The sequence below is a fragment of the Chrysemys picta genome, chromosome 24 (assembly GCF_011386835.1).
Source record: "Chrysemys picta bellii isolate R12L10 chromosome 24, ASM1138683v2, whole genome shotgun sequence".
NCBI lineage: Eukaryota > Metazoa > Chordata > Testudines > Emydidae > Chrysemys > Chrysemys picta.
Genome location: NC_088814.1, coordinates 2,078,421 through 2,106,174, shown reverse-complemented (window position 1 = coordinate 2,106,174; position 27,754 = coordinate 2,078,421). Strand labels below are relative to the sequence as shown.

At 57.9% G+C, this 27,754-nt stretch overlaps 3 protein-coding genes across 7 annotated transcripts in view; 2 read left to right on the top strand and 1 right to left on the bottom strand.

The window, feature by feature from the left end:
• The first annotated feature begins 209 nt into the window (after positions 1 to 209).
• Positions 210 to 11,705, top strand: FKBP10 (FKBP prolyl isomerase 10). 2 transcript variants are annotated; one of them, XM_005294098.5, is made up of 10 exons: positions 210 to 639; positions 3,368 to 3,513; positions 5,100 to 5,289; positions 5,613 to 5,752; positions 6,665 to 6,854; positions 7,198 to 7,343; positions 7,791 to 7,980; positions 8,314 to 8,456; positions 8,695 to 8,858; positions 9,333 to 11,705. In XM_005294098.5, the coding sequence occupies exons 1-10, from the start codon at positions 452 to 454 to the stop codon at positions 9,516 to 9,518; spliced, it is 1,683 nt and encodes a 560-aa protein (XP_005294155.2). In that variant the 5' UTR covers positions 210 to 451; the 3' UTR covers positions 9,519 to 11,705. The 2 variants fall into 2 exon arrangements, with proteins under 2 accessions (XP_005294155.2, XP_005294154.2); XM_005294097.5 differs by having other exon boundaries at positions 214 to 639; positions 5,607 to 5,752.
• Positions 11,240 to 27,754, bottom strand: part of NT5C3B (5'-nucleotidase, cytosolic IIIB) — a 27,444-nt gene continuing 10,929 nt past the window's right edge. Inside the window, exons 1-10 of one of the 4 annotated variants that reach the window (XM_065577886.1) lie at positions 24,425 to 24,477; positions 23,060 to 23,225; positions 22,838 to 22,936; positions 22,126 to 22,195; positions 21,308 to 21,354; positions 20,686 to 20,771; positions 19,232 to 19,321; positions 16,938 to 17,100; positions 15,619 to 15,819; positions 11,240 to 15,151 (exon numbers count right to left, since the gene is read on the bottom strand). In XM_065577886.1, the coding sequence (XP_065433958.1) occupies positions 15,038 to 15,151; positions 15,619 to 15,819; positions 16,938 to 17,100; positions 19,232 to 19,321; positions 20,686 to 20,771; positions 21,308 to 21,354; positions 22,126 to 22,195; positions 22,838 to 22,906 (840 nt within the window). In that variant the 5' untranslated portion in view covers positions 22,907 to 22,936; positions 23,060 to 23,225; positions 24,425 to 24,477 and the 3' untranslated portion in view covers positions 11,240 to 15,037. Of the gene's footprint in view, positions 15,152 to 15,618; positions 15,820 to 16,937; positions 17,101 to 19,231; positions 19,322 to 20,685; positions 20,772 to 21,307; positions 21,355 to 22,125; positions 22,196 to 22,837; positions 22,937 to 23,059; positions 23,226 to 23,486; positions 23,838 to 24,424; positions 24,546 to 27,754 lie in introns of those variants that run through there. The other 3 variants (XM_065577885.1, XM_005294092.4, XM_024100838.3) reach the window with 3 other exon arrangements.
• KLHL10 (kelch like family member 10) overlaps positions 25,474 to 27,754 on the top strand; it is a 12,306-nt gene continuing 10,025 nt past the window's right edge. Inside the window, exon 1 of the mRNA XM_005294096.5 lies at positions 25,474 to 26,093. The gene's annotated coding sequence lies outside the window, so the exon portion shown is untranslated. The remainder of the gene's footprint in view (positions 26,094 to 27,754) is intronic.

The window sequence follows — 27,754 nt, the reverse complement described above, 5'->3', positions numbered from 1 at the left end:
GATGCTCGCTTGTTTTGCACCAATGTATCCCACGGTGCCCATGGAGCTGCCCCCACAGTGAAGGGACCCCCGAGAAAGGCGGTGGGAGCGACACTAGGACCCAGGGGGAGGCTGGCTGCTGGGGTAGGACCTCTCCCTGCACAAACTTGCAAGAAATAGTTTGCTTCAGATTTTTCCTTCTCAGAAATAATTGCAAAAAAAAAAAATCCCCCCGCGTGGAACTTCCCCTCCGCGTCCCCGGCGCCTCCCCGCGCGACGGGGGAAATTCCCGGGTGGCCGTGGGGCCGCCCCCGCGAATCAGCGCGGACAGCTAAGTGACCTCAGCGCCTCTCAAGCCCACTTTACACGTTGACAAAATTCCTGGCGAGAGGCCGGGCTGGGAAGCGAGGAAGCGAAGCGCCAGGCTCCGAGCAGCCCGGCCCCTTCCCTCTCCGCCCGCACTCCGAGCACCATGGCCCTGGCTATTCTCCTCTTCTGTCTGCTGGCGGCCCCCGGCCGGGGGGACCCCGGCCCCCTGGAAGACGTGGTGATCGACAGATACTACATCCCGAAAATCTGCTCACGGGAAGTCCAGATGGGCGATTTCATCCGCTACCACTACAACGGGACCTTCAAAGATGGCAAAAAGTTTGACTCCAGGTACAGGATTGTTCTGGATAACATTGCACAAGCCGGGTCCTGCCCCCCCGGCGACGTTAGTGTAATAGCAGAGTGTGTGTGTGTGTGGGGGGGGGGGGGTCTGCTGCAGCCCCCCCCTCTTCATTTTGCAAATAGAGTGTGCACGTCCCTGCCTCCCCCCAGCTGCACTGGGATGCGCTCTCTGGTTCAGAGGATGGGCTCACATTCTGCCCTGCTCACTGGCATGGTTCACTTCTCTTGCCGGCTTTGGCACGCCATGACTCGAGGCCTATGGCCGTGCCAGGATCCCAGCGCACTTCTGCACGCTTTGCTTTGCAACCAGAGCGCAGGGCCGTTCCCAAGGGCAAGGAAAACCGTTACCCTGGGGTGCTGCTGGACAAGCAGTGGGGGCCAGCTCAGTGTAGACGTGTCAGTCTGGTGGCTCCATATTCGCCACGTGCGAACCATCCCCGAGCAACTGCCCTGCTCAGGGGGGAGGAGAACCGAGAACGTTGACGTCCATCTTTGGGGTTCGTTTTCCAGGAGCCGTTGCTTTGTATTTTGTGTCCGTTTTGTTTTCTTTGGCGGAGAGCTGGGTCCTGCAATCTCCCATTCATGCCAGCAGCCCTTACTCCCAAGGGCAGGCCTGTTGAGTCCAGTGCAACTGCTTGCAGGGGTAAGGACTACTCGGGTGAGTAAAGGACGCAGGACTGGGTCCTAACTGAGATCGGGCACAGCAGACGGATAAAGCTCATCACAGCGGCCATGATGCAGGGACAGACTCAAGTGCTTTTTGACCCATTGCAGTTTCGGAGCGTGCTCCATTCCCAAAGGGCCCCTTTTCCACCTATCTGAGCTGGTCCCAGCTCTCCCTGGGCCTGCGCGTGCAGCCAGCCCTTTCCTCACGCTGATGTCAGTCCGGAGTTACGGTGCTGGTGGCACTCCAGGGGAATTTCTCCTGATTGAAACCAGTGAGAGCAAGAGGCAAAGCAGGCCCATTGCACGGGCCTGCGGAGAGGGAAGACAGACATCTCTAGGTTCAGGATCAGGCCCAGCAGAGGGCAGCAACAGTTGCTTTCCCGGGAGGTTTTCAGAAGTGCCAACGAAACGCTTCAGGGAATCTGCTCTGGTTTTAAATATTCAAAACGTGGCTACTCGTCCCTGAAGGCCCGAACAGGAAGCGTAAAAAGTGGGATAAATCAGCCATCCAGCAGCCACCGCTAGGCGTGAGTCTGACAGATAAATGGGGCCCCGGGAAACCTTTCGTACTAAAATAATTCTTTGTCTTGATGGCTGCAGCGTGGTTCCCTGAGACGTTTCGCTGGCCATTAAACCAAGCAAAGGATCGCGGAGCACTTGCAACAAGCCCGAATTGCCCCTGAGAGAGTGGGTTTTCCGATTTAAAAATCAGAGTAATTTGCAGGTTACAAACGAGGCTTGGGTGTTTGGTCGTTAGTTACTCGGCACGGTGTTCGGAACGTGGCATATCTGTTCCCCGGAAGCACCGGAGAGTCAGCCAGCCAGTGCTTATCTGGGCGAGATGCTTGTTTGCATTCGGTCCCAGCTTAAACATCACGAATGACTTTTGCAAACAAAGGGCCTGATCCTGCATTCCCAAGCCTCCGAGTGTGCAAGGAATGCAGGATCAGGCCCAGGATCAGGGACGTCAGCTCCAATCCCGCTTTGACGAGATCGTTCCCCACCACTGGGTCCGCGTCTGCTGCAGAGATTGAGTTGCAAAAGAAATCTGGCCAGGAGCATACGTGGAACGTCATACTCCTTTATATGCTCCACCATGAAACGCAACACATGTGTGCCCTCTGCCCCCCCCCTCCCCCCCCGTATTCCAAGAGCAAAGAGACAGAATCCATCATCTGCAGAACATTATGGGCACCCCCCTAGCCTGTCATTTCATGGGCCGGTTTCTTTAACCACAGAGACATGGAGATAGCTGTAGTCTAGTGGATTAAGCAATGGGACTCAGGAGACCTGGATTCTATTCCTGACTTTGCTGCCAACTCATTGGGTGAGTCACAGGGACCAGTGCTTTCAGAAGCGGCCTCTAATTTGGGGTGCCCAAGCTGAACCGCCTCGGGCTTTGGCACCCGCAGCTCTGTGGCTGGAAGGTGGGCAGCGAGTTGGGCTCCCAGCCACAGAAGCCCCCCAAATTAGAGACTTCGGAAAATGTTGGGCCATAGCCGCTTTGTGCCTTGTGACGTGGGGCCGATGGTGTGTAACGAATAGTCATTAATTAGTGCTCGAGTCCCGAAGGGACTGTTATGATCTTCTAGGCTGACCTGCACTGTACAGGCCAGAGACCCTCACCCAGTAACTTGAGTATCAAGCCCATCGCTTCTGTCCGCGTGAAAGCGTGCGGCTTAGAAAGACATCGGTCTGGATTGAACTACTCCAGTGATGGAGACTCTCCTACCTCTGCAGGTGGGTTGGTCGAGTGGTGACGTGTCTTGGTACAGTCGTTGCCCCAGGAGAGTGGGACGCATGGAACATCCTGATCTACAGGGGGTGGAGTTGGAAACTCAGGCTGTTAGTCACCGGACTGGTCTTGTGGCAGGCCCCACGGGCAGGGCTGGGTGGGAACATTGCAACCCTATTGTTTGGGGCCAGCTATGGGAGTCGCTGGACTGGTGGGGCAGGCTGGTGTGGCCAAGGATCCTAGTTGCTTTGCAGTATCCCAAACAGCCAAGGCCATCAGAAGAGGGGGACTTAACGTGTCTCCGTTCCTCCCCAGCTACGACAGAGGCGCCACGGTGGCGGGCGTGGTGGGAGTCGGCCGGCTGATCACCGGCATGGACCGAGGCCTGCAGGGCATGTGCGTCAACGAGCGGCGTCACCTGATTGTCCCGCCCCACCTGGGCTACGGCAGCATCGGCGTCGGTAAGGGGGGTGGCGAATGCGAGGGCCCCGCCTGGCCGGCCTGGCACGGCCCAGGGGGTTTGCGGTGCGATGAGGTCAGGCCCAACGTCTCTCCCGTCAGCCCTGCAGGAGCCCAGGTCGTGGCAGGGTCCTGCCTCCTGCACGCTGGCTGAGCCCTTCTCACTGGGGATAACGTGGGAGGCAGAAAGGCCCCCGAGGGTCGATCCACTCCCGTCTGCACTCCTAAGGACTTGGGCACCCACAGGTCCCGGTGAAGTCCATGAGCTTTGCAGGACTCAGCACCTCCATGGGCTGATCTCCCCTGGATGAGTGCAGGGGAGTCCAGGGACCCCCAGGGCAGGATCTGGCCCTTGGTGGTGGACTAACATGGAGAGAGCTCTCCCCTCCTGGCCTCCTCTTTCTCTGAGCGGCTGAGCCGCCCGCTGGTCTGGGGGCTGGCCTGGCATGAGCCACGTGCAGATCATCGGCGGCTGCAACCACAAGGATGAGGAAAGGCTCCGAGTCCCGCGCTGAGATCCCCTGGCCCCCTCCTGAAGTGTATATGGAATGCAATGGGTGGGCAGAGCGATTCCAAAGTCCTAGCCAATGAGTAATGGGTAAAAATAAGATGGACAGGCCAGTAGGAGCAATCAGCAGGAATTATTTAACCCATGGGCTGTGAACCTTTGTCATCACATGCACAGGGCAGGCGAGACCCAGGGCCTCCTGCACTGGGAGATCATGGCAGATCTCAGCGTGTCAGTAACAATCCCACTGTAGCATTTCGGGAGCAGCGCGGCCCGGCTGAATTCAGGCAGGAGAATAGGATCACACCTCCTCACATTCCCCCAGTACTCTCCACTGGATGCAGTATCATTTCTCCTTGCTGTGGGGCTACCCAGATGCCACATTCAGCCCAGAGGTGGCTGCATTTTGGTGTAGAAGCCATCTCTGAGCACGTGGAGTATCACTAGGTTTGATAAACCCTTTGAGAGCCTCACACGAAAGGGCTAATCCGAGAATTATTATTGATACAATAAACCCCTGAGCACTGTTTGGGTGTGATGCTGTCATCCCCCTCCTTAAAGGGAAAACCAGCAGAAAAGGGCAGGTAGGTATTGAATAAAGGCTGTGCCCTACTCACCAGGGCCGCCCGGGTTCCCAGTGCCAGCGCTCGCCATTCTCCGTAGGACAGTGGGGTGGAGTGGCTGGTTCATCTGAAGATAAAATCCGGTAACTGGCATTTTGGGCACCCTCATGCTGTGAGGTGCGGTGGCCCCTTCTCTGCTCAAAGTATAAGTGACCCCACTTGGGCCAGGGTGAAGCTGGGACCTTCAACGCTCGAGCCCCTGTGTCGAAGTCCATCAGCTCCAAGCAGCAGCAGACTCCTGGTATCTCATATGTGGACCAGCCATGGGGCGGGGGACAAATCTGTAAGAGCACGTGAACAGCTGTTGTGAACAGGGCTGAGCGGCAGAGGCCGGGGGGGGCCTGTGGGTGGATTTCGAGGCGCTGAAGTGAACAGTCTCGGCCTCGTGCTGTGAGGCTGCTCCCCTCGCTCTGACGCTCCTCAGGGCTGAGCCATTGTCACTCGTTGTCCCTTGCAGCTGGCATGATCCCCCCCGACACCACCTTGTATTTTGACGTCATCATGCTGGACATCTGGAACAAAGAGGACAAGCTGCAGATCACCACCTTGCACAAGCCAGAGCGCTGCAACCGCACTGTGGAGAACTCGGACTTCGTCCGGTACCACTACAACGGCACGCTGCTGGACGGCACCCACTTCGACTCCAGGTACGGGGAGCCGAGCAGGAGGGGTAGCACCACGGGGGCTAGTGACAAACGCCAGCTTGCCCGTCTTGGGGACCCCTCTGCCTCGCTGCACGGAACGGGTATCAGCGGGGCCAGCTTCACACGTGCCCAGGGCCCGCCCCCAGACCCATCTCACCTGACTCAGAGGGGCCTGGCTGGGGGAGGCGTGACTCCCTGTGGGGGAGGGGGAGCCCGCTCGTGCCAGGACCCCTGGGCTGAGCAAGTTGGGTTGGGGGCGCTGCCCGTGCCCCGGAGTCATTCTTCCCCTCGTCTCTTTTCTGTTCTCTCCCCGGTGCCAGCTACAGCAAGGACAGCACGTACGACACCTACGTGGGCACAGGCTGGCTGATCAAAGGCATGGACGGGGGCCTGCTGGGGATGTGCGCTGGGGAGAAGAGGAGAATCATCATCCCTCCCTTCCTGGCCTACGGGGAGAAGGGCTATGGTGAGTGGGGATTGCACACGCCTGGCACGCTGGGGCAGTGACTGATGGGGCTGCCCGGAGGCAGGCAGCCGGGAGGCAGTTTGCATGGGCAAAAGGCAGCGCTGGGTCTGAGCCCCACGAATGCCAGTCATGGCAGGGGCCAAACGCCCCAGGCAAGGAAACGGCCAAGCAGTGCTCAGCCCCGCGTGGGCAGAGGAGACGGGGTCACTTTAGCACTGGCCGGGAAACCCTGGGAAGAGAGGAGAGAAAGGGATGGGAAGGACAGGAGTGGATGGGGAAGCAGATGGCTCGGGGGTGGAGGGGCATTAAAGGGCCATGAACATCTGATCCCGCGCAGCCCAGTGTTCTGCCGTCAGCCAAACAAGCTGGTGGGCAGGTGGCTGATAAAGCCGGGGCTGGTCCCAGGGCAGGAGGCCGGCCCCCCCCGGGCTGCCGGACAGATCTCGCCATGCAGTATTGGCACCATTTTCCAGCGGAATTCAGGCAGGACCAGAGAGGAGGGTGTGAGCCAGCCGGGGCAGAGGGGGGTGAGTTGGGGGGGGCGAAGGGACCCTGCTCGGCACTGGGTCGCTCCGAGGCAGCTCTAGGTTTCGTGTACGTACGTCACGGCCACGATCAGGTGCATGGTGGAAGCTCCACCTCGTGCCGTCAAACACGGAGCTGCTGCGTGCCGATAATGCCAAGTCGCAGTCTGGTGCACTCCGTGCAGAGCTAGAGCGGGGCGTGCTGGGGTCGGCCGCTCCGGGGTCCCCACCTCTGCAAAAGAGGAGGGGGTGACTGGCCACGTGGCCACCCCAGCCACGAGCAGGCTGCAGTTCCACCCCACGGAGGTCCCTCACTCCGGCTGCTCTGGACACGGCGCAGGGGCTGGCTCTGCTTGGGCGCAACCCTCCTTCCCTCCTCTCCACCCAGGCACGGTGATCCCGCCCCAGGCCTCCCTGGTGTTCGATGTGCTGCTGGTGGACCTGCACAACCCCAAAGATGGCATCTCCCTGGAGCACCTGGAGGTGCCGGCGTCCTGCAAGCGCAAGGCTGTGACTGGCGACTTCGTCCGCTATCACTACAATGGGACCCTGATGGACGGGACGCTCTTTGACTCCAGGTACCGGCCACCGGCGGGGCCTACGGACGAGCACGGGCCTCCCCATTTGTGCCTGGGGTGCCACGTAGCAGAGCTCCTCCCCACACGGCCCCCAGTGGAGTGGAGAGGCCTGGGCAGGGCTGTGGGGTGTGGGCAGGTCTGTAGGGTGGGGGATACGGGCAGGGCTGTGGGGTGGGAGATGAAACAGGGCTGTAGGGGCCTGGGCAGGGCTGTGGGGTGGGGGATGCGGGCAGGGCTGTGGGGTGGAGGGGCTAGGGGATGCGGACTGAGCTTACGCCACCACGGTCCCCTCATTCGGTGCTTACCTGCGACCTGACGCCGCTCGGGGCTGTGTTTGCTGCAGTTACTCCCGCAATCACACCTACGACACCTACATCGGGAAGGGCTACGTCATCCCCGGCATGGACCAGGGCCTGCAGGGCGTCTGCTTCGGAGAAAAGAGAAGGATCGTCGTCCCGCCGCACTTGGGCTACGGGGAGAACGGAGCCGGTAGGGAGGGGTCCCCGCGGGGTAGTGGGGTGGGATTGCAGGGCAGGATGGAGTCAGCAATGCCATTTCGCTCCCCACTGACTCCGTTACACAATCCTTTGTTTCCTGCGTCACATCAGTCGTCCCCGTGCCCAGGACGGGGGGATTGCCTGCGGGATGGGAGCCAGCCCTGCCCTGAGCCAATGGGGAGGAGGGGGGGAGGGGGCTGCCTCCCGCAGGAGAAGGGCTCGGAGCCCCTGCACCAGTGGCGGGGTTGTCAGGCAGGGCCGTTGGCTCAGGGGGGTGTTTCTCGGGCTGGGGCGGGCAGGGATACATTCAATTAGCGCCCAGGGGACTGGACTGTAGGAACAATCCTGCACCAGCCCCCGGCTCGGCAGGGCTTTCCCCCCGGCTCCGCCCTCTCCGCAGCCCCTCATCCCCACAGGGCCCTTCGTCCTTCTCCTCCAGGCAACAAGATCCCCGGCTCAGCCGTGCTTATCTTCGACATCCACGTCATTGACTTCCACAACCCCCTGGATGCGGTGGAAATCGAGACCCTCTCCCGGCCCGAGGGCTGCAACGTCACCACCCAGGATCGCGACTACGTCCGCTACCACTACAACTGCTCGCTGCTGGATGGCACCAAGCTCTTCTCCTCGTGAGTGTGCCCCCGCCTGCCCCCCGGGGCAGCCTGGATCCCCCCCCAGCTCCATCCCAGCAGTCCGGGTGCTGCTCGTGGGTTAGTGCCAACAGCTCTGGGGTGGGGCCCTGCGAAGCTCAGCAGGATGGAGGTGGCTGAACTCGGGTAGACTGGGGTAAGATCATGGGCACTAGCAATTCCTCTGACCCTCAGGCAGAATTCCCCCGCCACCGCTGATTGGTACAAGGTCAGGGGAGGCCCGAGGCAGGTTCCTGAGGGTAGGAGGCTGTGTGGGCAGCCCCGGCTTGGGAAGTCCTCTCGCCCGTCCAATGTCTGCCTTGCCTCCTGTAGCCACGACTACAACCACCCGCAGGAGGCGACGCTGGGGACCAGCAAAGTGATCGACGGCCTGAACACCGGCCTGCTGAACATGTGCGTGGGGGAGAAACGGGTGATCGTCATCCCCCCGCACCTGGGGCACGGAGAGAACGGAGGTGAGGGGGGGAGGGGAACTGCCTGGTGGGTTGGTTTGTGGCCCCAGTGGTCTGGCAGCGGCCCAGGGTGTTACCTGGTCTCCTTTGGCCTTTAACCCCCCCCAGCTGACCCAGCCTGGGCAAGTCGCCCCAGCGGGGATATTCAGAGCTCATTCTCGCACGTCGCACCATGGTGCAAAGGCACCGTAGTGCATCAGAGCACACGAGGGATCGGTGACATGCACCCCTTGCCTTTCAGCCCGGGGCGTGCCAGGCAGTGCTGTGCTCCGGTTCGAGGTGGAGCTGCTCTCCAGGGAGGAAGGAGTCCCAGAAGGCTACCTGTTTATCTGGCACGGGGACCCACCCGCAAACCTGTACGAGGACATGGACCTGAACAAGGATGGCGAGATCCCCCCCGAAGAGGTGCGGCCGAAGCTCCGGGCACATGGGGGGAGGAATCGGAATCAGGGAACACGGCCCCAGAAGCAGCCGTGTTTGGGCTTTTCAATGGCGAAGGGAGGGGCCGGCTAGGCTGCCACGGTGCCCAGCTGGCATCCGGCGCGTGCGCCGAGTACCCGGAGCGGCTGCAAAGCTGTGACTAACACGCACACTTTGGTTGTTAAGGTGGCAGTACCAGGGATTCTGCCCTAGCCCAGCCCTCCTGCCCGGCCAGGGGCCAGGGACGGACTCTGAGCGACCCCCCTGCCCAGGAACCTGGAGGGGAGCCTCCTGCAGCCTGGCGCTGGCGTGCTCCCTGCCCTTGTTATCCTGCGACATCTAGCCCTGTCCGGCCATTGCCCTCCACCCCAGAGCTGGCTGCATGCTGTCCTGGGATCCCTCACGAGCCCAGGCTGTGGGCTCAGCCACGTAAGCTGTTCTCACCTCTCCCTGCTGCAGTTCTCCACTTTCATCAAGGCCCAGCTCACCGAGGGGAAGGGACGGCTCATGCCCAGCTCCGACCCGGAGACCGTCATCGCCGACATGTTTCAGAACCAGGACCGGAACCAGGATGGGAAAATCACCGCGGAGGAGCTGAAGCTGAAATCGGATGAAGATCAGGAGAGAATCCACGAGGAGCTCTGAGGAGCTCTTGCCTTCAAGAGACAACTTTTCTTCTTGTCCTTTCCTACCTTGGAGTGGGCTGCTCCCCCACCACCACAGGGACTGGGCCCTAGAGAAGCCAGCTCAGGAAACTTTAGTGCCAACCCCTTTGCAGAGCGAGGTTGTTTGGTTGTTTTTTTTTACTATTTAATGGTGTTTTATTGGAAGCGTTTCTAACAAGCCAGCAGGGGAAAAACTCCACATAACAAACCCAGGCCTGAGGGTCCCAAATTCTTGCCTTTAAAGGCAGAGCCTAGAACAGGGGTGGGCAAACTACGGCCCAGGGGCCGCATCCGGCCCTTCAGATGTTTTAATCCGGCCTTCGAGCTCCCACTCCAGCCAGGGAGCGGGGTCAGGGGTGTGCCCCGCTCCGCACGGCTCCCGGAAGCGGCAGCATGTCCCCCCTCCGGCTCCTACATGTAGGGGCAGCCAGGGGGCCCCGCTCTACATGCTGCACCCGCCCCAGTCACGGCCCCTGCAGCGCCGATTGGCCGGGAACCGCAGCCAATGGGAGCTGCAGGGGCGGTGCCTGCGGACGGGGCAGCACACAGAGCTGCCTGGTTGCACCTCCGCATCGGAGCCAGAGGGGGGACATGCTGCTGCTTCCAGGAGCTGTTTGAGGCAAGCGCTGCTCGGAGGCTGCACTCTGACCCCCTCCTGCACCCCAATCCCCTGTCCCAGCCCTGATCCCCTTCCCGCCCTCCGAACCCCTCAGTCCCAGCCCAGAGCAACCTCCTGCACCCCCAACCCCTCTTCCCCACCCCCAGCCGGAGCCCTCACCCCCTCCCACACCCCAACCCCCAATTTTGTGAGCATTCATGGCCTGCCATACGATTTCTATACCCAGATGTGACTTTCAGACCAAAAAGTTTGCCCACCCCTGGCCTAGAAACTAGACCCAACCGTGAGCTATTTCCTAGGACTTCCACCCACACCCCGGGCCTGAAGGCTCCAGGGGCTACACAGGGGTAACTGACACCCCTTCCCAAACTACCCTGGAATTGCATCCAGCTGCTTTGAGACCAGAACCCAGAGACTTTTCTTCTCTGGGCTTTGAGTGATTTAATCCCTGGCTTTGCGCTCTGCCTTTGTCCCCTGCAGAGACAGGCCCACCCAGCCTGCCTGCTGCCAGTGCCGGATGCGTCTCCAAGACGTTGTCTGCCTCTGACGGGGTGGGGGCTGCGGCTGTGGACCTGGTTGTGGACACAGATTAACTCCCCTGCCCCAGCCCAGGAGCAGAACTGGATGAATCCCAGCTGCACCCATCCCCCCATCTGCTCTCTCCAATGACGTGGGGTTTGGGGTTGGGACTGGGATTCCTGGAAGTTGGTGGCATCCCCCCATCTAGCTGAGAGCCCTGCCTGTAACCCCACGTCAGACCCGGCCCTTTGCCTTCGCTCGGCTCTTTGAGCATTTCAGCAGCGCTGCTCTTGTGCAGATCGAGGCTGTCGCTGCCAGGACACCTCCCAGCGCGTACCCAGAGTGCAGAACGTGAGCCAGCGAGGGCAGCCTGCAGCCGCTGGAGCAAGGGGCATGAACTGGCATCTGCTGGAGCTTTTCCTGTAAGGAACCCAGTCACTGTTCCCAAGGGATTGAAAAATCTCTCTAGGTAATGCCATTGCCTAGCCCCGGTCCAGGCTCTTGCAACAGCTAGAATGGTACCAGACCCAGTTCTTCAAAGTGATGAGTGGTTTTAGGCCCAGTGGTATTTTGGGGCTTGAACTTGAGACACCTTGAAGGGGCCTGATTTTACACAGTTCGGCCCCAAAACCACCAGTCAGTTTGGAAAATCCAGGGCCCAAACCCTCCCAGCTGGGCTAACACAAGTGGGTTGATTTTCAGTTTCTGAGCACCCGGATTCCAGACGCTGATGAGAGCTGGGCGTGCTCAGTACCACTGGAACTCAGCCCACTGTTACTGAGATGCTTAAATATCATTCAGGAGCCTCACTTTAGTCTCCCACGTTTGCAAATTTTGGCCAGTGTCTCCGGTTTTAAAGGTTTGTGTCCCAAGATCACGGCTCAGCCGACGAGCGTCTGCGAGAGCCAACTGCTGGGCAAGATAAAAGATCAGAAGTGCAAGGACAAGATGATGTAAAGGTTCAAACAACCCCCCAATAGCAATTTCTGCCTTGCACCCAATAAACTGATTTAAAGTGGTTTCCAACAACTCTGCTTCCCGGCACGTTATTTTGGGATGAACCGTTGCTTGCGCTTGTCTGCATGAAGAGAGGTCCCCACACGCAGGTCTGTGTTCGCTGTCCCGGTGGGGGGGAGCTGTGGAGGGTCTGGCTGGATAACCCCCCATCCAAGCTTCTTGCATCTGCAGCCCTGGGTTGGAAAAAGTTTTGTCTCCTTCAGAGGCTCCCGCCTGGCCGCAGACACCCCCAGTTTCAGCTGAGGCTGTTCTAACCTCGAAGCCCTCGGGAAGACTGGCTGGCCCCAGGCTGCCTAGTGGGGAGAGGTGCTGGTCATTGGGGGGATCAGAAAGCTGCCCCCTGCAGGTTCTCTTGCACCCTGCTCTGAAGCAGCCCGGAACAGGACGCTGGGTTAGCCATCTCTGCAGTGACGCAGGTCTTTGCGGTTCCCCTGGGAATCTCTCAGATACAGAAGCAGCGCAAGCGTAGGGGTTAGAGCAGCAAGTCAGGAGATGCGATTTCCTTCGCTAGTTGTGACTCTTCGACGTCCCGTGCCTCGGTTTCCCCATTTGGAACATGAGGCTAACTAGCTCACCCACCTTTGCAAGTTCTGTACGCCTCGGCGGGCACCCCAGGCAGTGCTGTACTGCGAGCTCACAAACCACTCACACGCTGGCTTTATCAAACGTATTTATTTCAACAAACGGAATAAAACCTACCCCCCCCTCACAAGTGACATTTACATCTGACCGTGACCCAGCGAGCGAGCCAGATGGCTGCCTGTGAACCTGGACCAGCCCAGCTCCTACAAGCCAAATGACAAATGTCTTCGCTTACCAAACCTGGGTTGCTAATGCCAGGCTGGGTCACAGCGAGACAGCCACGTGGACGGCACCTCACTAGGAACAGGACTAGTAACAATTTGCACGGCAGGAACCCAGGTCCCTTCCACCCGCAGAGGAGAGCGCAGGGTGGGAGCTGCCTGTAACGTAACGCGAGCCTCTGGCTCTCCCCGACAGGAGCAGCGTGAAAGGAGATGGAGTTTGACAGGGCGGGACAGGGAGTTCGGAAAGAGCCATCTGCACTCTCCGATGGTTCGCCGCACGCAGGCCAAGCCCAGTCGATAAGCAGCTGTCTGTCCCCCATCCAGCTGCCGAGTACAGGAGTCTGGGTCCCCCTAGGATGAGTTAAATGCCACCGAGGCAGAGCCCGGATTGCCACGGTGGGCAGTTCTCATGTACCCAGGCCAGAGGGCTGAACTCGGCATGAGGGACATGGGGTTCCTGCTTCTTTGGAAATGCCAATCTTTAAAGAAAGCTTTCTGCGCGGTAAAGCAAGTAAAGCCAGCCCTTCCATGGGCACAGGGGGACCCAGAACGCCTGCTCAGCGTCAGCCCCTCTTTCAGGCCGGCGTGACTGTCACGCCCGGAAGGGATCCCAGCAGACGGGGCCCAGAGGGGGTGCACTGCTTTTCCTTTCCATTTTTTTGTATTTGAGGGAGAGAGATTTTACGTTGCTGACAGACGTGCTGCCCGGAGACCCCAGAACCGGCACAAAGGGTTAGATATACAATAGTCACGCTTCAAAAAGCCACACACAACTAGCCTGCCCTCCCTCCCTCCCAGCCGTCTTTAAACTGCCCACCCTGAGGACGCACAGCTACCACTGCCCCCCAACACCCCTGTCCACACACAACTAGCCTGCTCTCCCTCCCTCCCAGCCGCTTTTAAACTACCCACCCCGAGGACCCACGGCTGCCACTGCCCCCCAACACCCCCGTCCACACACAACTAGCCTGCTCTCCCTCCCTCCCAGCCGTCTTTAAACTACCCACCCTGAGGACCCACAGCTGCCACTGCCCCCCAACACCCCTGTCCACACACAACTAGCCTGCCCTCCCTCCCTCCCAGCCACTTTTAAACTACCCACCCCGAGGACCCACGGCTGCCACTGCCCCCCAACACCCCAGTCCACACACAACTAGCCTGCTCTCCCTCCCTCCCAGCCGTCTTTAAACTACCCACCCTGAGGACCCACAGCTGCCACTGCCCCCCAACACCCCTGTCCACACACAACTAGCCTGCCCTCCCTCCCTCCCAGCCGCTTTTAAACTACCCACCCCGAGGACCCACGGCTGCCACTGCCCCCCAACACCCCAGTCCACACACAACTAGCCTGCTCTCCCTCCCTCCCAGACGCTTTTAAACTACCCACCCCGAGGACCCACAGCTGCCACTGCCCCCCAACACCCCTGTCCACACACGACAAACCTGCTGCCTGACTTTTCAGCTGTAACAACTCTACTCCACAGCACCGCGTGACTGGCCAGCAGAGCCTCGTTGCTCCAGCGAGAGCCGCTTGCCAGTGGGATTCACTGCACACCACAACCCCGTCCTCCTGCCAGCAAAACACAGCAGCCAAGCAAACCCTGCTCCACCGCGGGATGACCAAACTCAGCCCTTGCGTTCATCACACAAGCAGCTCTCGGACAGCAATCCTCACAAGAGTCCCACCCCTTTAAGCATCACTGCATCTGCACAATCATCTCACAAACCCAAAGTGTTAATGTTCCAAGCGACAAGCCCAGGCAGCCAGAACGTCCCCCAACCCAGATTTCCCACCTGCGCCCACCATGCTCTCTGAGCAGCTCCAGGCTCCACCCACAACAGGTCGGTGCACAGACAGGGGTGGGGCTTACGCCCTCTAAAATCATCTCTGGTCCCCTCTCCGGCCACCAGGGAGCAGTGACACCCACAAACGTCCCAGTAGGTTGCAGGCAGAGGGAGCAGAGAACTGACCAGGGGATTTGTAGGGTTTCCACAGCAAATTGCAGACACCTGCGCCCCCCAGCACAGGGCAAGCTGTAATTCTGCTGTGCAGCTGAACCATGCAGCCGGAGTCCGGCCTGAACGCTTTGTGATGGACCTACAACGAACAGGTGCCTGCTCCCCGACAGAGGCGATTAGGGCGGCAGAACGAACCCATTTAAACACGTTGGTCCCCAGCTCTGCAAGGCATCTTTAATTCTGCGTCGTTTGGCTGACGGCCTGGCTAGCCAAACGACGACCCTGCCTTAGTGGCTTTGAGCTTTCGTGGGATGGGACACGAGCCGGGAGCAGCACCGGCTGGGGTTTGAGCAGAGACATGGTGGAGGTAGTTGGGGCAAGCAGAGAGTTTCTCCAGCTCACCCCTCAATCCCAGGAGTGATGGACAAAAGCGTATTTATAAAAGCCCAGGAGGGAGCCGGGGGGTGGGGAGGGGAACTCCCGAGGGCATCAAGATGGATTCAGATCGCCCTGACTCTGCCATGGGAAGCACGGTCCCAAGACACCATCCTGAGAGGCCGGAGTCAGGGTCCTGGGCTCTCAGTTCAGGTCTCCAAGGATGTAACAAAGGATCCCGTTGACCACATCCAGAGTCTCGTCCTTCTCCAGCACGATGTCATAGGCATCCCGGTACTTTCCTCGTCGCTCGTCCACCTGCAGAGCCGCCGTGGGGCGAGGGGACAGGACAGGACGGCAACATTAGCAGCTGAGAACGAGCGCGGCCGGTTGCCAAGCTCAGAACTCCAGGAGCCCCATGAAAGCAGCACGGGGGATTCAGGGCTGGTGAAAGGTACCCCATCCACAGCCCTAGAGACAGCATCTCCAAGGCATGGGGCGCAGCACGGCAAGCTCTCCCCTCTGCAACCCGGCACAGGAGCCCCACCCGGCCACGGGGGGATGACCCATCCAGCTCAGCTGAGGGGCGAACAAGGGGGTCAGGTGTGATGTGGACACCTTCCCCACCTGGACTGGGCTGAGACCCACCAAACTCATTTCATACAGCATGCCAGACAGCAGACTTCTCTTGCAGCACGCAGGCACCTCCCACCCGCGCCCCCGCCACTCCCCTGCGAACGCTCAGAGGGCAGACAGCCTCCCGCGGCCTCTGCCCTGGCACTCACCTTGTCGTTCAGGAATCCGATTGTGAGGATGTTCTCCACGTTGGCGACCCCGTCCGCCATGCTCAGGTCTCCCATGGAGTCCCCCAGCAGGATGACGTTGGCGCTGCTGCTCAGCAGCTGGAAATGTTCCGTCTTCTCCAGGACTGCGTTGTTCTTGTTGTAGGTGTGGATCAGCGGCCCTTTAAATTGTCTCAGGACGCCCTGTGCGGCAAAGGACGGACGGACAGGATGATTTCTGGGGTGTCTCGGGGCTGAAGGAACAAAACTTCAGCCTGACTTGCACCTTTCTTAGAGATGCTCTTAGCGGAGCCAGCTGGGAAACCTACTGTCCCACGCTGCCCAAGGGCCCTGCTCCAGAGCAACCCGCCCCTTCGCTGGAGGGCTGCACACAGGACCAGAGCCCTTCAGCACCACCCAGAGGTGGCATCTCCCGCCCCTCCAAAGGGCTCCCAGGCCACCAGGGGAGCAAGGGCCCAACTCTCAGCCACTCAGGCCCCGTTCTGGCAGCATAAAGGGGCCTTTAACTGGGTGGAATCTGCCTTGTGCAGAAGGCCTTCCCCAGGCAGTGCAGAGTTGAGGCAAAAGCTCTGCAGTGGCCCTGGTGTCAGGGGCGGATCAGGGACGTAACGGGGGCCAGGCTGGGGAGCAGCGAACGTGGCTATTCTCTGCTTCCCTGGCTCCATAGGGGGCGACAGGAAGCAAAGCGCAAGTCAGAGCGGCCCCTGGGTGACTAAAATCTCCTAAACCCCTACGTGCCCCCATGTCCACCCCAAGGGAGCCATTGGGAATCAGGCCCAACTTCGTGGGCGGTTTCCGGGGGTTTCATAGGTTTTAAGGATAATTATGGTAAGTCAACGCCCATCCTCCCGCAGCGCTGCCCCCGCCCCCCCAAACACGGTATCACGGGCCTAGGCAAACCAGAGAGTGAAAGCGACTTGAAACAAAGCCAAGAGCAGCAGCCCATGTTCTCCTGCCGAGTGCAACACAGAAAGGAGAAGAGCCAAGTAGATCCTTGTATATTGCATAACTTTTCCCCAGCCTTGTGAATGTAGGGTGTGAGCTTTCTGCCGGCCGGGCTCTCTCTGACTGTCTTTACACATGGGGCCCTAGTCTGGTGTGCTACCGTAATACCGCTAATATAGATGCATTCGCATTCAAAGCCATTTCAGCACTAATAACTGGAAAGGTTGCTATGGTAACAAGGGATGACATTGCCAATGGACAGATGGGTTTTAACCGAACGGCGCCCTCTCTGGATGTCCCCTGCCCCGCCCTCAGGGCTAACGTGACCCAACCACGGGGCACGTCGCGCAGCGCACCTTGTCATCGAAGTCCATGTAGTTGGACACCACGTTGATGTTTGGGTAGAACACCTCGGCCTGCCGGAGGACCTCCTCCAGGACGTCGCCCACGCCGGCCGAGAAGATGAACAGGGGGATGTTGTGCTGGTGGAGTTGGTCAAAGAAGGTGTTGACTCCGTCCCTGAGGGAGGAATGTCCGTTAGAGTGACAACAGCATCCTTCACCCCAGAGCACAAGTGCGTCGCACTACCACGGTGCTGCAAGTGCTTTCATCCCCACTGGAGACTTGAAACTCGTTGGGCAGGGACTGCTACATGCTCCAAGGCACCAGGGCGTTCCTTAAATCCTGGCTCTGGTGGCAAGGTGCACAAACGACAAACTTTATCGATTGTTTCTGCACTGTGGGTGAAATTCAAGCCTGCCCCAAAGTGCCCCGCCTTATAAACAGGGACTAAACAGTGGATGGGCCTGGTGTGGGGTGAATTTCACCCTCTATGGTATGCACGTAACTCCCTGAACCCTGTCCCAAAGTGCGTCGGGCTCCATGTAAAACCTGGGATGCATCCTCTGCACGACTTCTTCCTCGGTCGCACCAACAGCCTAGGCAGGGGTTGCTCCCCGGGCATTATAGGCTGGATTTCAGTCACCGGTTTTTCATCGATTCCAAGGCCAGGTCATGTGATGCTCTAGTCTGACGTGTGTAACACAGGCCAGAGAACTTGCCCCCCATCTCAATTTCCAAACGGTCAGTGCTGGAGACGCCCCCACGACCCTGGGTACATTGTCCCAGTGGAATGACTCACTCTTAAAAACGGACACTTTATTTCCAGTCCGAATTTGTCTCGCTTCAACTTCCAGCCCCTGAATCGTGTTAGACCCACCTCTGCTAGACTGCAGAGCCCATTGTCACACTGTTGGCTCTCTGGTCTAGAAATGCTGACTAATACTTCAGCAGCTGTGGAAACCGAGGCCCAGAGGGGACATGGCTCGTCCGAGGTCACAGGGGAAGGCAGCGTTAGAGCCAGCATCAGAGCCAAGAGTTCCTGACCTCAGGTCCCTGGACTATGCAGCCTTCTACTGCCAGAAGTATAGATACTGGAATAATCACTGCCCTTCCCCCATGGAATCCGTGACCACACAGCTCAGCTGGTCTAGAAAAAGGAATTTAATCCTTAGGCAGCAAAGCTCCCAGGAAAGATGATGCTTGTTAAATCTATTGCACAGATGTATACCCAGCTAGTGCTCTCAGTGGACAGGGGGTAACACTCATCCCACGCTATTTCTCCCAAACGCAAATTACCTACAGGAAATATGGTCCTTGGCTTCCCCAGAGGCTGTACGAGAGTGACTTCCAGGGCACAAAGCTCTGGATGCAACACGGGCCAGGCAGCTGGTGGTCACACTGATCAGACCGCGTGTTGTCTCTGTTGCAGCCACCTGTGGGCTCTTAGGTTGTAGGTTCTTGGCACAGGGAACATCTTATTACTCTTTGCGCATGTGCAGCCCCTAGCACAACCTCCACGCGCTACCACAATACGGTAATCACACCAGATTGGGCGCAGTACAAACGAGCAAGCGGTTTTTCCCCATGGAATGCAGTTCCCTACTGAGATCAGAGACAGAAGCTCCGGCTTTCTTTGCACCAGAATAAATATCACTAATCGAACACAAATGGCACCTGCTGGGCAGACTCTCAGCTGCTCCTGTGGGTTGAACACACCTGGTGTCTGTGCCACACAAAAAGCTGCTGGGTTTTGTCACTTTTGACTTTTCCAGGCAGTTCACAGAGAGAGAAAACTCTTATCTGTAACAGATTGGCAGCGTTTGCCCACAAAACCCAGCCTCTTAGTCACTGATGATCCTGGGAGGTTATGTTAAGTTGGCTCTGCCGACTCACTGATGCAAGGGGCTTGCTACCCCACCTGGATTTACGGGAGGTGGGCGTGGACCTCACAGGTGGGCGGAGCAGTTCTTGGGGAGGAACCCTAGGAGTAGCCAAGTATGCGGAAAAGGCTTAGGTTGGCGTTTGTGTTGTTGCATTTTGAGACTCGTTTGTGACGGGGGTACGTTCTGGCCTGCTGCCCCTTATGTGCCATGTCTGGAAAGGGCGAGAAAGCAACTCGGAGGCGGATTAGAGTTCTCAGAAGTCAGTTCAGTGCCTCCCTTTTTCTCTCTCTGACAAACCCAGGCTCGGAATGGAATGAGCAGGTGCCAGAAGTCGAGAGAGAGCGCGACAGAGCCCTCGCGGTCTGTGCTCTCACCGGGAAGGGAGAGAGGGGACACAAGCTGCAGAGACCACCCCAAACCCCTACCTGAGCATCACCTCGGATTCTCTGACGATCTTGGCTATGTCACTTTTCAAAATCTTCTGTTGCAACAAGACGTCGTGGGCTCTGGTCCACCTGGAAACACATACCAAAGTGAGCTTCATTTCTGACAGACTGTGAGCTTCTAGGATCTGACCTAGGGGAAATTACCGGAGCCGTGACCAAGACACCGCCCGTCAGACTAATTGTTGTTTAAAGAGAGTTTCAACTTTCTCTCTGCTTCACATATAAGGCTCATTATGGGTAAGAGGCTGCCTGAGGCAGGCTGGTAGCACTTACTTAATCGATGCATTTTATTATGTCCACCACCAGGGTATCTGGGCACCCAACACAAATGTCCGACTTGCCCTGTTTTTTCTTCAGCACTCCTCAATGCAGTTACTGTTTATCTATTACCAGGGACTGATTATCAGAGCTGGAAAATAACCCAGCCCAAAATACCAGGCCCTTTGGGATCCCTTTCGTGGAGGGTGTGAGAGCGGGGCAGCGAAAGTACAGCTGTGCTAGATGCACCATCGCTCGGGTGGGGAATAATGAAACCCACAAGTAAGAAAGGAAAAAGGAAGTAACTGGTGTTTCCTTCTCAGGCACAAAAGCCACGGGCTCACTTCTGACGGCTGCATTTTCAAAGAGCCGTCTGTCGCTTCCATGTCCTGCTCTCAAACGGGACCTACTCTCCCTCTTTTCTAAGGGCACATCTTCACTACCCGCCGGATCGGCAGGTAGCAATCGATCTATTGGGGATCGACTTATCGCGTCTAGTGAAGACGCGATAAAATCAATCCCCGATGGCTCTGCCATCGACTCCAGAAATCCACCGCGGCAAGAGGCGGAAGCGGAGTCGATGGCGGCGTGGCAGCGGTCGACTCGCCGCCGTCCACACAGCCAGGTAAGTCGACCTAAAATACGCAACTCCAGCTACGCTATTCACGTAGCTGAAGTTGCGTATCTTAGGTCGACCCCCCCGTAGTGTAGACCTAGCCTAAGTGACTTTGCATCCTTTTCTTATCAGGAACGTTACTTCCAGAGCTGCAAGTCTACACATAAATCTTCTGGATCCAACAAATCCACTGAGATCTCATGAAGTCGGATCACGATGGCACTGCGACTGCCACATGCTAAGGCAGTTTGCATCAGAGTTAACAATACAATAGAGACAAACCTGCTCCTCCCTGTCCATGTGCTCCTTGCCTTTGCTTTTTGTCCACAGCACTGCCATTCTGTAACGGGATCTACCAGGCTCGATCCTGGTCATATTACCAGAAAGGACGCTTCATGCACTTGGAGAAACGGGAAGATGGACTATCAATAAACTGTACTTCCGCTGCACAGTGAGTTCTGCTACGCAAGGGGATCAGGGGACTGAATTCCGCTCTCTCTTCTTGTTTACCCACTTATTTTCTAGCTCACGAAATTAGCCCTCAGACACAGTCACTCACCATTCCACCATGAGGGGACGTTTTTCTTCCATGGTCCGGTTGGGGTCAATTTCAATTGGATAGTAATAGTGCAGTAGATCTTTTAACTAGAACGTTTGATGGGTTTAAACAGAAAATGCAATGAACAGTTAAGGGCGTCGAAAAAGAGATTTCACAACCAGCAAGTAGAGTATTTGCAGAATTCACAAATGCATCACAGCTTAAAATAAAACCCTAAATTGTTCATGAAACAACTGAGTGTCGTGGCAACTTCACGGGGTCCCAAGGGAAATATTTAATACTGCTCTAGAAATCATGCTGAGTGTCACCAAGGCCAAATTGTTCTAGACAGAGATTAATGTCCTTTGCTCACTATTTATCACTGTTCTCTTTGACATGAAATGCCCATGCTTGGGTGTGGTGACAGGTTTGTAAAAATTCCCTTGAACTCTGACAAGTGCTCCCATATCGGAAATGCTGTTTGGAAACTTGTTCTGTTCTCTTTGCTGGCAGGGGGTCACATCTGTCCCAGGGCTGCGTTCTAACCGTCTCTACTCCCCCTAGCAGGAGAAGCAGCATGTGAGCAGCAGACTGGACTGTACATAGAGCCAAAAGAGATGGAGTCTGATAGCACTAAACGTACCTTTTTCCTGCCTTCTTCGCTAATGACTCGGCTGTTATCTAGGATATCTGGAAAGACATAAACAGCCACTTACCCAACCCCGGGAAAACACACGAGGGCCCTTTCCAAATCCCCCAGAAAGACCAGAGTCAACACTTGCAAAAATGACAAGTGATTTTGGGTGCCACAATTTTTGGATGCCAACTTGAGACGTTTGACAGGCGCCTCCCTTTCAGAGAGTGGGTGCTCAGCATTTCCTGAAAACCAGGACCCCGTTAGGGCATCTCTCCGAAGGAGGAATAGATCAGGGAACTTTTCGTGCGTAACAACAGGGTCAACACGGACACTTAGAGCACAGCAGACTAGTGCAGGGTAGATTTACTTTACCCCCCAGGTTTAAGTGTTTGTGTAGACCAGCCTTGAGAGAGGGAGTTGAGGGAAAAAGGGGCTTGGGCGGGGGCTCTGAGCACAGTGGGTGGTAGGAAGGAAAGTGGTGGAAAGGATGCAGCGGTGAGTAAGGAGCCAGGGAGGTGCCCTAGGAGAAGCGAGCAGACGTGCAGGCTGGGGATGGAGCAATGAGATAGGACGGTGATCTCCACAGCGGCATTTTGGATGGGGTGGGGGAGGAAGTGCAATCAGTATGAGCGAGGGCCAAGGTGCGGAGCAGAGTTTCGGCAGCAGAAGGGACTGTATCGAGAGATGGTTGGGGAGGAAAACGCCAGGGCTTAGCAACAGCCTGTGGGTGAGGGTGGGGAAGGTGCAGGTGAGACAGCGACGACGGAGACAGGAGCGAGGAACAGAAGCTCCAAACCAACGAACATAGCGCTCGTTCGACTCACTGTGCGACGTGGGGCATCGTCGCCCGTTAAATCCAAACCTGCTGAGAGTCATGTCGAAGTCCGAAATGACCTGAAGGACACAAGGAGGGGGAGAAAAGGCCAATCTCTGAAACTGACCCAGCACGTTGTGCTGTGAGAGGTACGCGGGGAAGGGGGTGGGCAGCAAGGGCCTGCATTTCTCCTGCAGTAGGAGCGGCTATTCACCAGAGAAGAGCAGGAAGGCAGATTCTGGGCCGCCAGAATCTTGGGATCCCCCCGCCCATGCCTGTTTCCCCATCTGCACAAAAGGGCCCTGGAGATTTGCCTCCTGGCAAGGGGCGGGCGCTGTGCAAACTGGCTCATCGAGAGAGAGCCCCTAGCAGCTGAACACAAAAGGAGGGGCAGTGGTCAGGGTGCCGGCCTGGACTCGGGAGAACCAGGTTCCATTCCCTGCTTCTCCCCAACAAGTCACTCGGTCTCTGTGTTCCACATACGTCCAATGGCGGGAACAGCATCTCCCGACCTCACACGGGCACTGTCAGGAGAACGGCCTTGGTGCAAGCACTCACGTACTACGGAAATGGAGGCTACACAAGTGCCGTAAATAGCTGATGGGTGCCACACAAACTTGGGGCGTTATTATCCCCCCCCCCACTGCCATGGCAACGCTGAAATCTCCCCCAGGAACGGGCTGCAAACTCCTGACCGCGCAGCTCAGAACACAAAGAGGAACCTGTAGTTTGTCTGTTCCCTCTTTCCTGAGCGCCGAGATTACGCGCTGCACGTGCTCGGGATTCTTCATGTGGACCGTCGCCTTCTCCAGTTCAGGAACCTGCAGGCACAGATGGATTCCGAGGAAGGGGTCAGTGCTAAGAGACACGCCCCAGCAACAGGCGCCAGCCTGGTCGGTATTCGCCGGCCTGGTTTCGACGCAGCTCACCGAACACCCTCTCACCCTGCAGTGCCTTAAGGAGCATCTCTCTCCTCCAGGGACCGAGGCAGGAGGCAGAAAATCAACTCTGGCGAGATGACACTACAGGGTCCCGATCAGTTCTTCCACTTCAAACCGGCTCCACTGATAAGCCAAAGAGCAATTTCTCTACCTCTGGTCTTGGAGAATCCTGATGGATTTACCAGCCACGAACAATTTAGGCCCTGATCCTGCAACTCCTGATGCTGCAGGCTCAGGGCCTTCTCTAGCTGTTCTGCTGCTGTACCAGGACAGACAGAGCCCCAGCTGACTCTCCCATAGTGAGGTGGGCTCGGTGGGGCTAAGGGAGGCAGCATATGGGAATCAAAGACTCTGGGAAGCTGAGATGCTGGGGAACGGGGCATCTCTCTGCCTGCCACTTCTCTAACCACAACTGCACTGACGTTCTTACTGCTTTGATTGTTGGCCCTCGCTCAGCAGTGGCCCGGGCAGCCCATGTAGACACCCAGAGGCTTCCCATTGGAGCTCCGGCTCTAGCCGGCTGCCGGGGGTCAGCACGGCGGCTGTGGCTGGAGAACCAAACCGGACTGTTAGGTGCTGGGAGCAACCACGGCCCTCACAGTGTCTGCACCACGACAACCACCCATGCTAACACCACAGCAGTTGGGCGCTAAGCAGGACGCAGCTTCCATCCCGCAGCATGGGGGTGCGTGTGGGGCACCCGGTGCCAGAGATGGGGGCCCCTTCTGTGCAGGGAAACCCTGAAATCAGCGACACTGGCAGCTTCCATTCATTATAACAACATGCCCCGCCCCACTCTCTGCCTTCTCCCCCCACCCCCTGGCTCTGCTCCCCCAAGGCTTCCCCTACTCACCCCACCTGCCTCCCCCATTGCTCCCCCACTGCCCCTCCCCCAGTGCTCCCCTGTGCCCTGTTCCCCTCTCCCTGTGCCCCCGACCCCCAGTGCTCCCCCACTGCCCCTCCCCCAGTGCTCCCCATGCCCTGTTCCCCTCCCCCTGTGCCCCCAACCCCCAGTGCTCCCCCACTGCCCCTCCCCCAGTGCTCCCCTATGCCCTGTTCCCCTCCTCCCAACCCCCAGTGCTCCCCCACTGCCCCGCCCCCAGTGCTCCCCCACTGCCCCGCCCCCAGTGCTCCCCTGTGCCCTGTTCCCCTCCCCCTGTGCCCCCAACCCCCAGTGCTCCCCCACTGCCCCTCCCCCAGTGCTCCCCTATGCCCTGTTCCCCTCCTCCCAACCCCCAGTGCTCCCCCACTGCCCCGCCCCCAGTGCTCCCCCACTGCCCCTCCCCCAGTGCTCCCCTGTGCCCTGTTCCCCTCCCCCTGTGCGCCCCCCACTGCCCAGCCCCCAATGCTCCCCCGCCCCCCTCTCACCATCGCGGCTCCGGCTCCCCAGGAAACAGAAACTGAAGCGCCGGGACGCGGGGGGAGGAGCCGGGGGGGGAGGAGCCGGGGGGCGGGGCTGGATCCGGATTGGAGGCTGGTCGTTTAAACTGCGGGGCTGGGGTTAGCAGGGCGGGCTCCAGCAAAGGAAGCAGGTGCTTGGGGCGGCCAATGGGGGGGCACGTCCGGGTCGTGTTAACCCCCCAAAAGCTGGAGCCAGCCCTGGGGGTAGGGGGGAGTCAATTAGGTTAGTCTTGGGAGGCTGGCTGTGCGGTCTGTTTACACGGGGGGGGCTGGTCTGAGATTGCGGGGCTGGGTCTGGGGGTCTGTTAGGTTAGGGGGCAGGACTGTGCTAGGATTGGGGGGCTGGGTCTGGGGGGCTGTTAGGTTAGGGGGCAGGACTGTGCTAGGATTGGGGGGCTGGGGGTCTGTTAGGCTAGGGGGCAGGACTGTGCTAGGATTGGGGGGCTGGGGGTCTGTTAGGCTAGGGGGCAGGACTGTGCTAGGATTGGGGGGCTGGGTCTGGGGGGCTGTTAGGTTAGGGGGCAGGACTGTGCTAGGATTGGGGGGCTGGGGGTCTGTTAGGCTAGGGGGCAGGACTGTGCTAGGATTGGGGGGCTGGGTCTGGGGGGCTGTTAGGTTAGGGGGCAGGACTGTGCTAGGATTGGGGGGCTGGGTCTGGGGGTCTGTTAGGTTAGGGGGCAGGACTGTGCTAGGATTGGGGGGCTGGGTCTGGGGGGCTGTTAGGTTAGGGGGCAGGACTGTGCTAGGATTGGGGGTCTGGGTCTGGGGGTCTGTTAGGTTAGGGGGCAGGACTGTGCTAGGATTGGGGGTTTGGGGGTCTGTTAGGTTAGGGGGCAGGACTGTGCTAGGATTGGGGGTCTGGGTCTGGGGGTCTGTTAGGTTAGGGGGCAGGACTGTGCTAGGATTGGGGGTCTGAGGGTCTGTTAGGTTAGGGGGCAGGACTGTGCTAGGATTGGGGGTCTGGGGGTCTGTTAGGCTAGGGGGCAGGACTGTGCTAGGATTGGGGGTCTGTTAGGCTAGGGGGCAGGACTGTGCTAGGATTGGGAGTCTGGGGGTCTGTTAGGTTAGGGGGCAGGACTGCGGGGCTGGGAGTCAGGATGCAAGTGCTGCCGCGTTGAGGGCATGGCCTAATGGGGGGCGGGGGTAGAGTGCCGAGCTGGATATCCTCCGTCACTGCAGGACGTCCCAGCTGTGGCTCTCGGTGACCCTGCCCCCTGGGGACAGCAGGGCAGCCACGTTCAGCCCCTGGAGTTGCTGGGCTGGCATCACCCAGTGTATCTGCCAGTGCAGGGCGGGCCGGGGCGGGCTGCAGAAAGCTGATATTGTGCGATCTAGGGCCCAGCCTGCCAGGAGCTGCAGAGCACCCCCACCATCGCTGCCGTTAGAGGCCGCACGTTGCAGGTGCTCACTACCACACCTGCTCAGGCCCTCACCTGTCCCAAGGTTCACTGCCAGCGGGCGCTCCCACTTCCCCATTGCCCACAAACAGTATCGAGACTGTAAATCGTTCCCAGAACAAACCCAGCAGGTAACTGCTGCAACTTGGGCTCGTCACAGACCCGTGTTGGTTTCAGCTGGCACGAGCCCAGCCTCTTGCAACCAGTGCTAGAAGGTCACTCAGGAGAAGCGGTTGTAGGTAAGTTATTAAACAGAGTCAAAAGACAGGAAACTGAACATTAAGGCCACTAGCTCTTATCTCACAACACCAAAAGTAAAACCGGGTCATGCTGGAAACTGCCTCTGAACTTCCTGCAACACAACCCTAAATAACATCACTTCATTCAATTGAAGACAAAATAAAACCAACTGCATTTTTAGTTGCTTCCATTCACAGATCTCAACGCACTTTACAAACGATAACGAATCCTTACAAATCCTCAGTAACGTGCTTTTTTCATTGCCCCTATTACTTACTGATGGGTATGTTGAGGCTCAGAGAGGAGAAGAAGTGACTTGCCAAAGGTCAGACAGTGAGTCAGTGGCAAAGTCAGGAACTGACTCCTAATTCCTGTTCTGGCCTCCTGCAGGACTCTACTGCCCCTCCAGATAGCAGGCAGCATACGCAATCCAGCAGGTAAGGCACCAGGCTGAATAAGGTGAGCTTGACTTCTGGCTCTGCCACTGACTTGTGTAGCATTAAGCAAGCCACTTAAGCTCTCTGTGCTGTAGCTTCCCCATCTGTAAAATGGGCATAATAATGGTTAAGACGCTCCAGAGGGAGTAAAACTGTCTCCATAGACGTCATTATGCAGTCTTACAAGGCCGAGAGCCATTGCGCGGTACCTGTGAAACGTCAGACGGATTTGGAATTCAAGCTCCAATGGTGCCAGGCAAGCAGAGGAGGCGGGAGATGCAAATATCAGTCGCCAAACAATTTACCATTGCAGCCAGCCCCATTGATCTAGGGCAACTGTCCCAGCTGCTGCTAAGTGCAGGAAAGGTTCTAGAACCCGGCCCTGTCAGTGATCTCATTATCAGGCGTGTTCTGGAACTGCTGGGCTAAATACGCATTTCAAAGAACATGTAGGAGCGGGGAAGGAGAAAGCCCAGTAGCGCCTCGGAGAGGAGCTTCTTCTGCTGTCTCCAGGCTTACGGACATGGATGACACCTCGGCTTCAGCGGGGTACTCCCACCCCCACATGGAGAGAAAGATGAGCGCTATGGCTTGCACAGTCTTCAACGAGCTTCGACTGGAAGGCAAACTCTGTGATGTGGTCATCAAAGTCAATGGTTTAGAGTTCAATGCCCACAAGAACATCTTATGTAGCTGCAGTTCCTACTTTAGGTCAGTGCTTGAAGCAAGCCAAGCAAGGGAACAGGCTCAGTGACGGCTTGCTTGTCTATCGTCATGGTTTTAAAATGGATTTGGGGTGGACGGAAGCCCTGGAACTGGCATCCATTGTTTAGCCAGAGTCCTGATAACGGCCTAGAAACCAGTATCAGGCCACAGTCTAATATTTAACCATAGCCCTGGAAACTGGTGTCCAGAATTTATCCACAGAGCAGGAACAGCATGGGAAGGGCCATTCTGGGATTCCCTACACTGCCCTGCCAAGATGCCCGGCTTCCTGCCACGTAAGCCAGAGGCGATTTCGGTTCCCCTCCGTTGTCTCTGCTGCAACAAGGCAGCCAGTCATTCTGTGGCTACTTATCCACTGGGAACCATCCCCAAGGCCCCAACTCATTTAACACAGGCCAACAAGCCAATGAGCGTTTGGTCACTATCCTGTAGTCTGGTTTAAAACCCAAGGTGAAAAGGTCTAGCCTGCCATTGCTTATCCCAAGTCGTCTATCCAC

Bases quoted from the DNA above. Each gene is read 5' to 3' on its own strand.
- FKBP10 (XM_005294097.5), top strand. From the start codon at position 452: ATGGCCCTGGCTATTCTCCTCTTCTGTCTGCTGGCGGCCCCCGGCCGG. The intron at 3,514-5,099 runs GTAAGGGGGGTG...TGTCCCTTGCAG, and splicing joins CTACGGCAGCATCGGCGTCG to CTGGCATGATCCCCCCCGAC. The intron at 5,290-5,606 runs GTACGGGGAGCC...CCCCGGTGCCAG, and splicing joins GGCACCCACTTCGACTCCAG to CTACAGCAAGGACAGCACGT.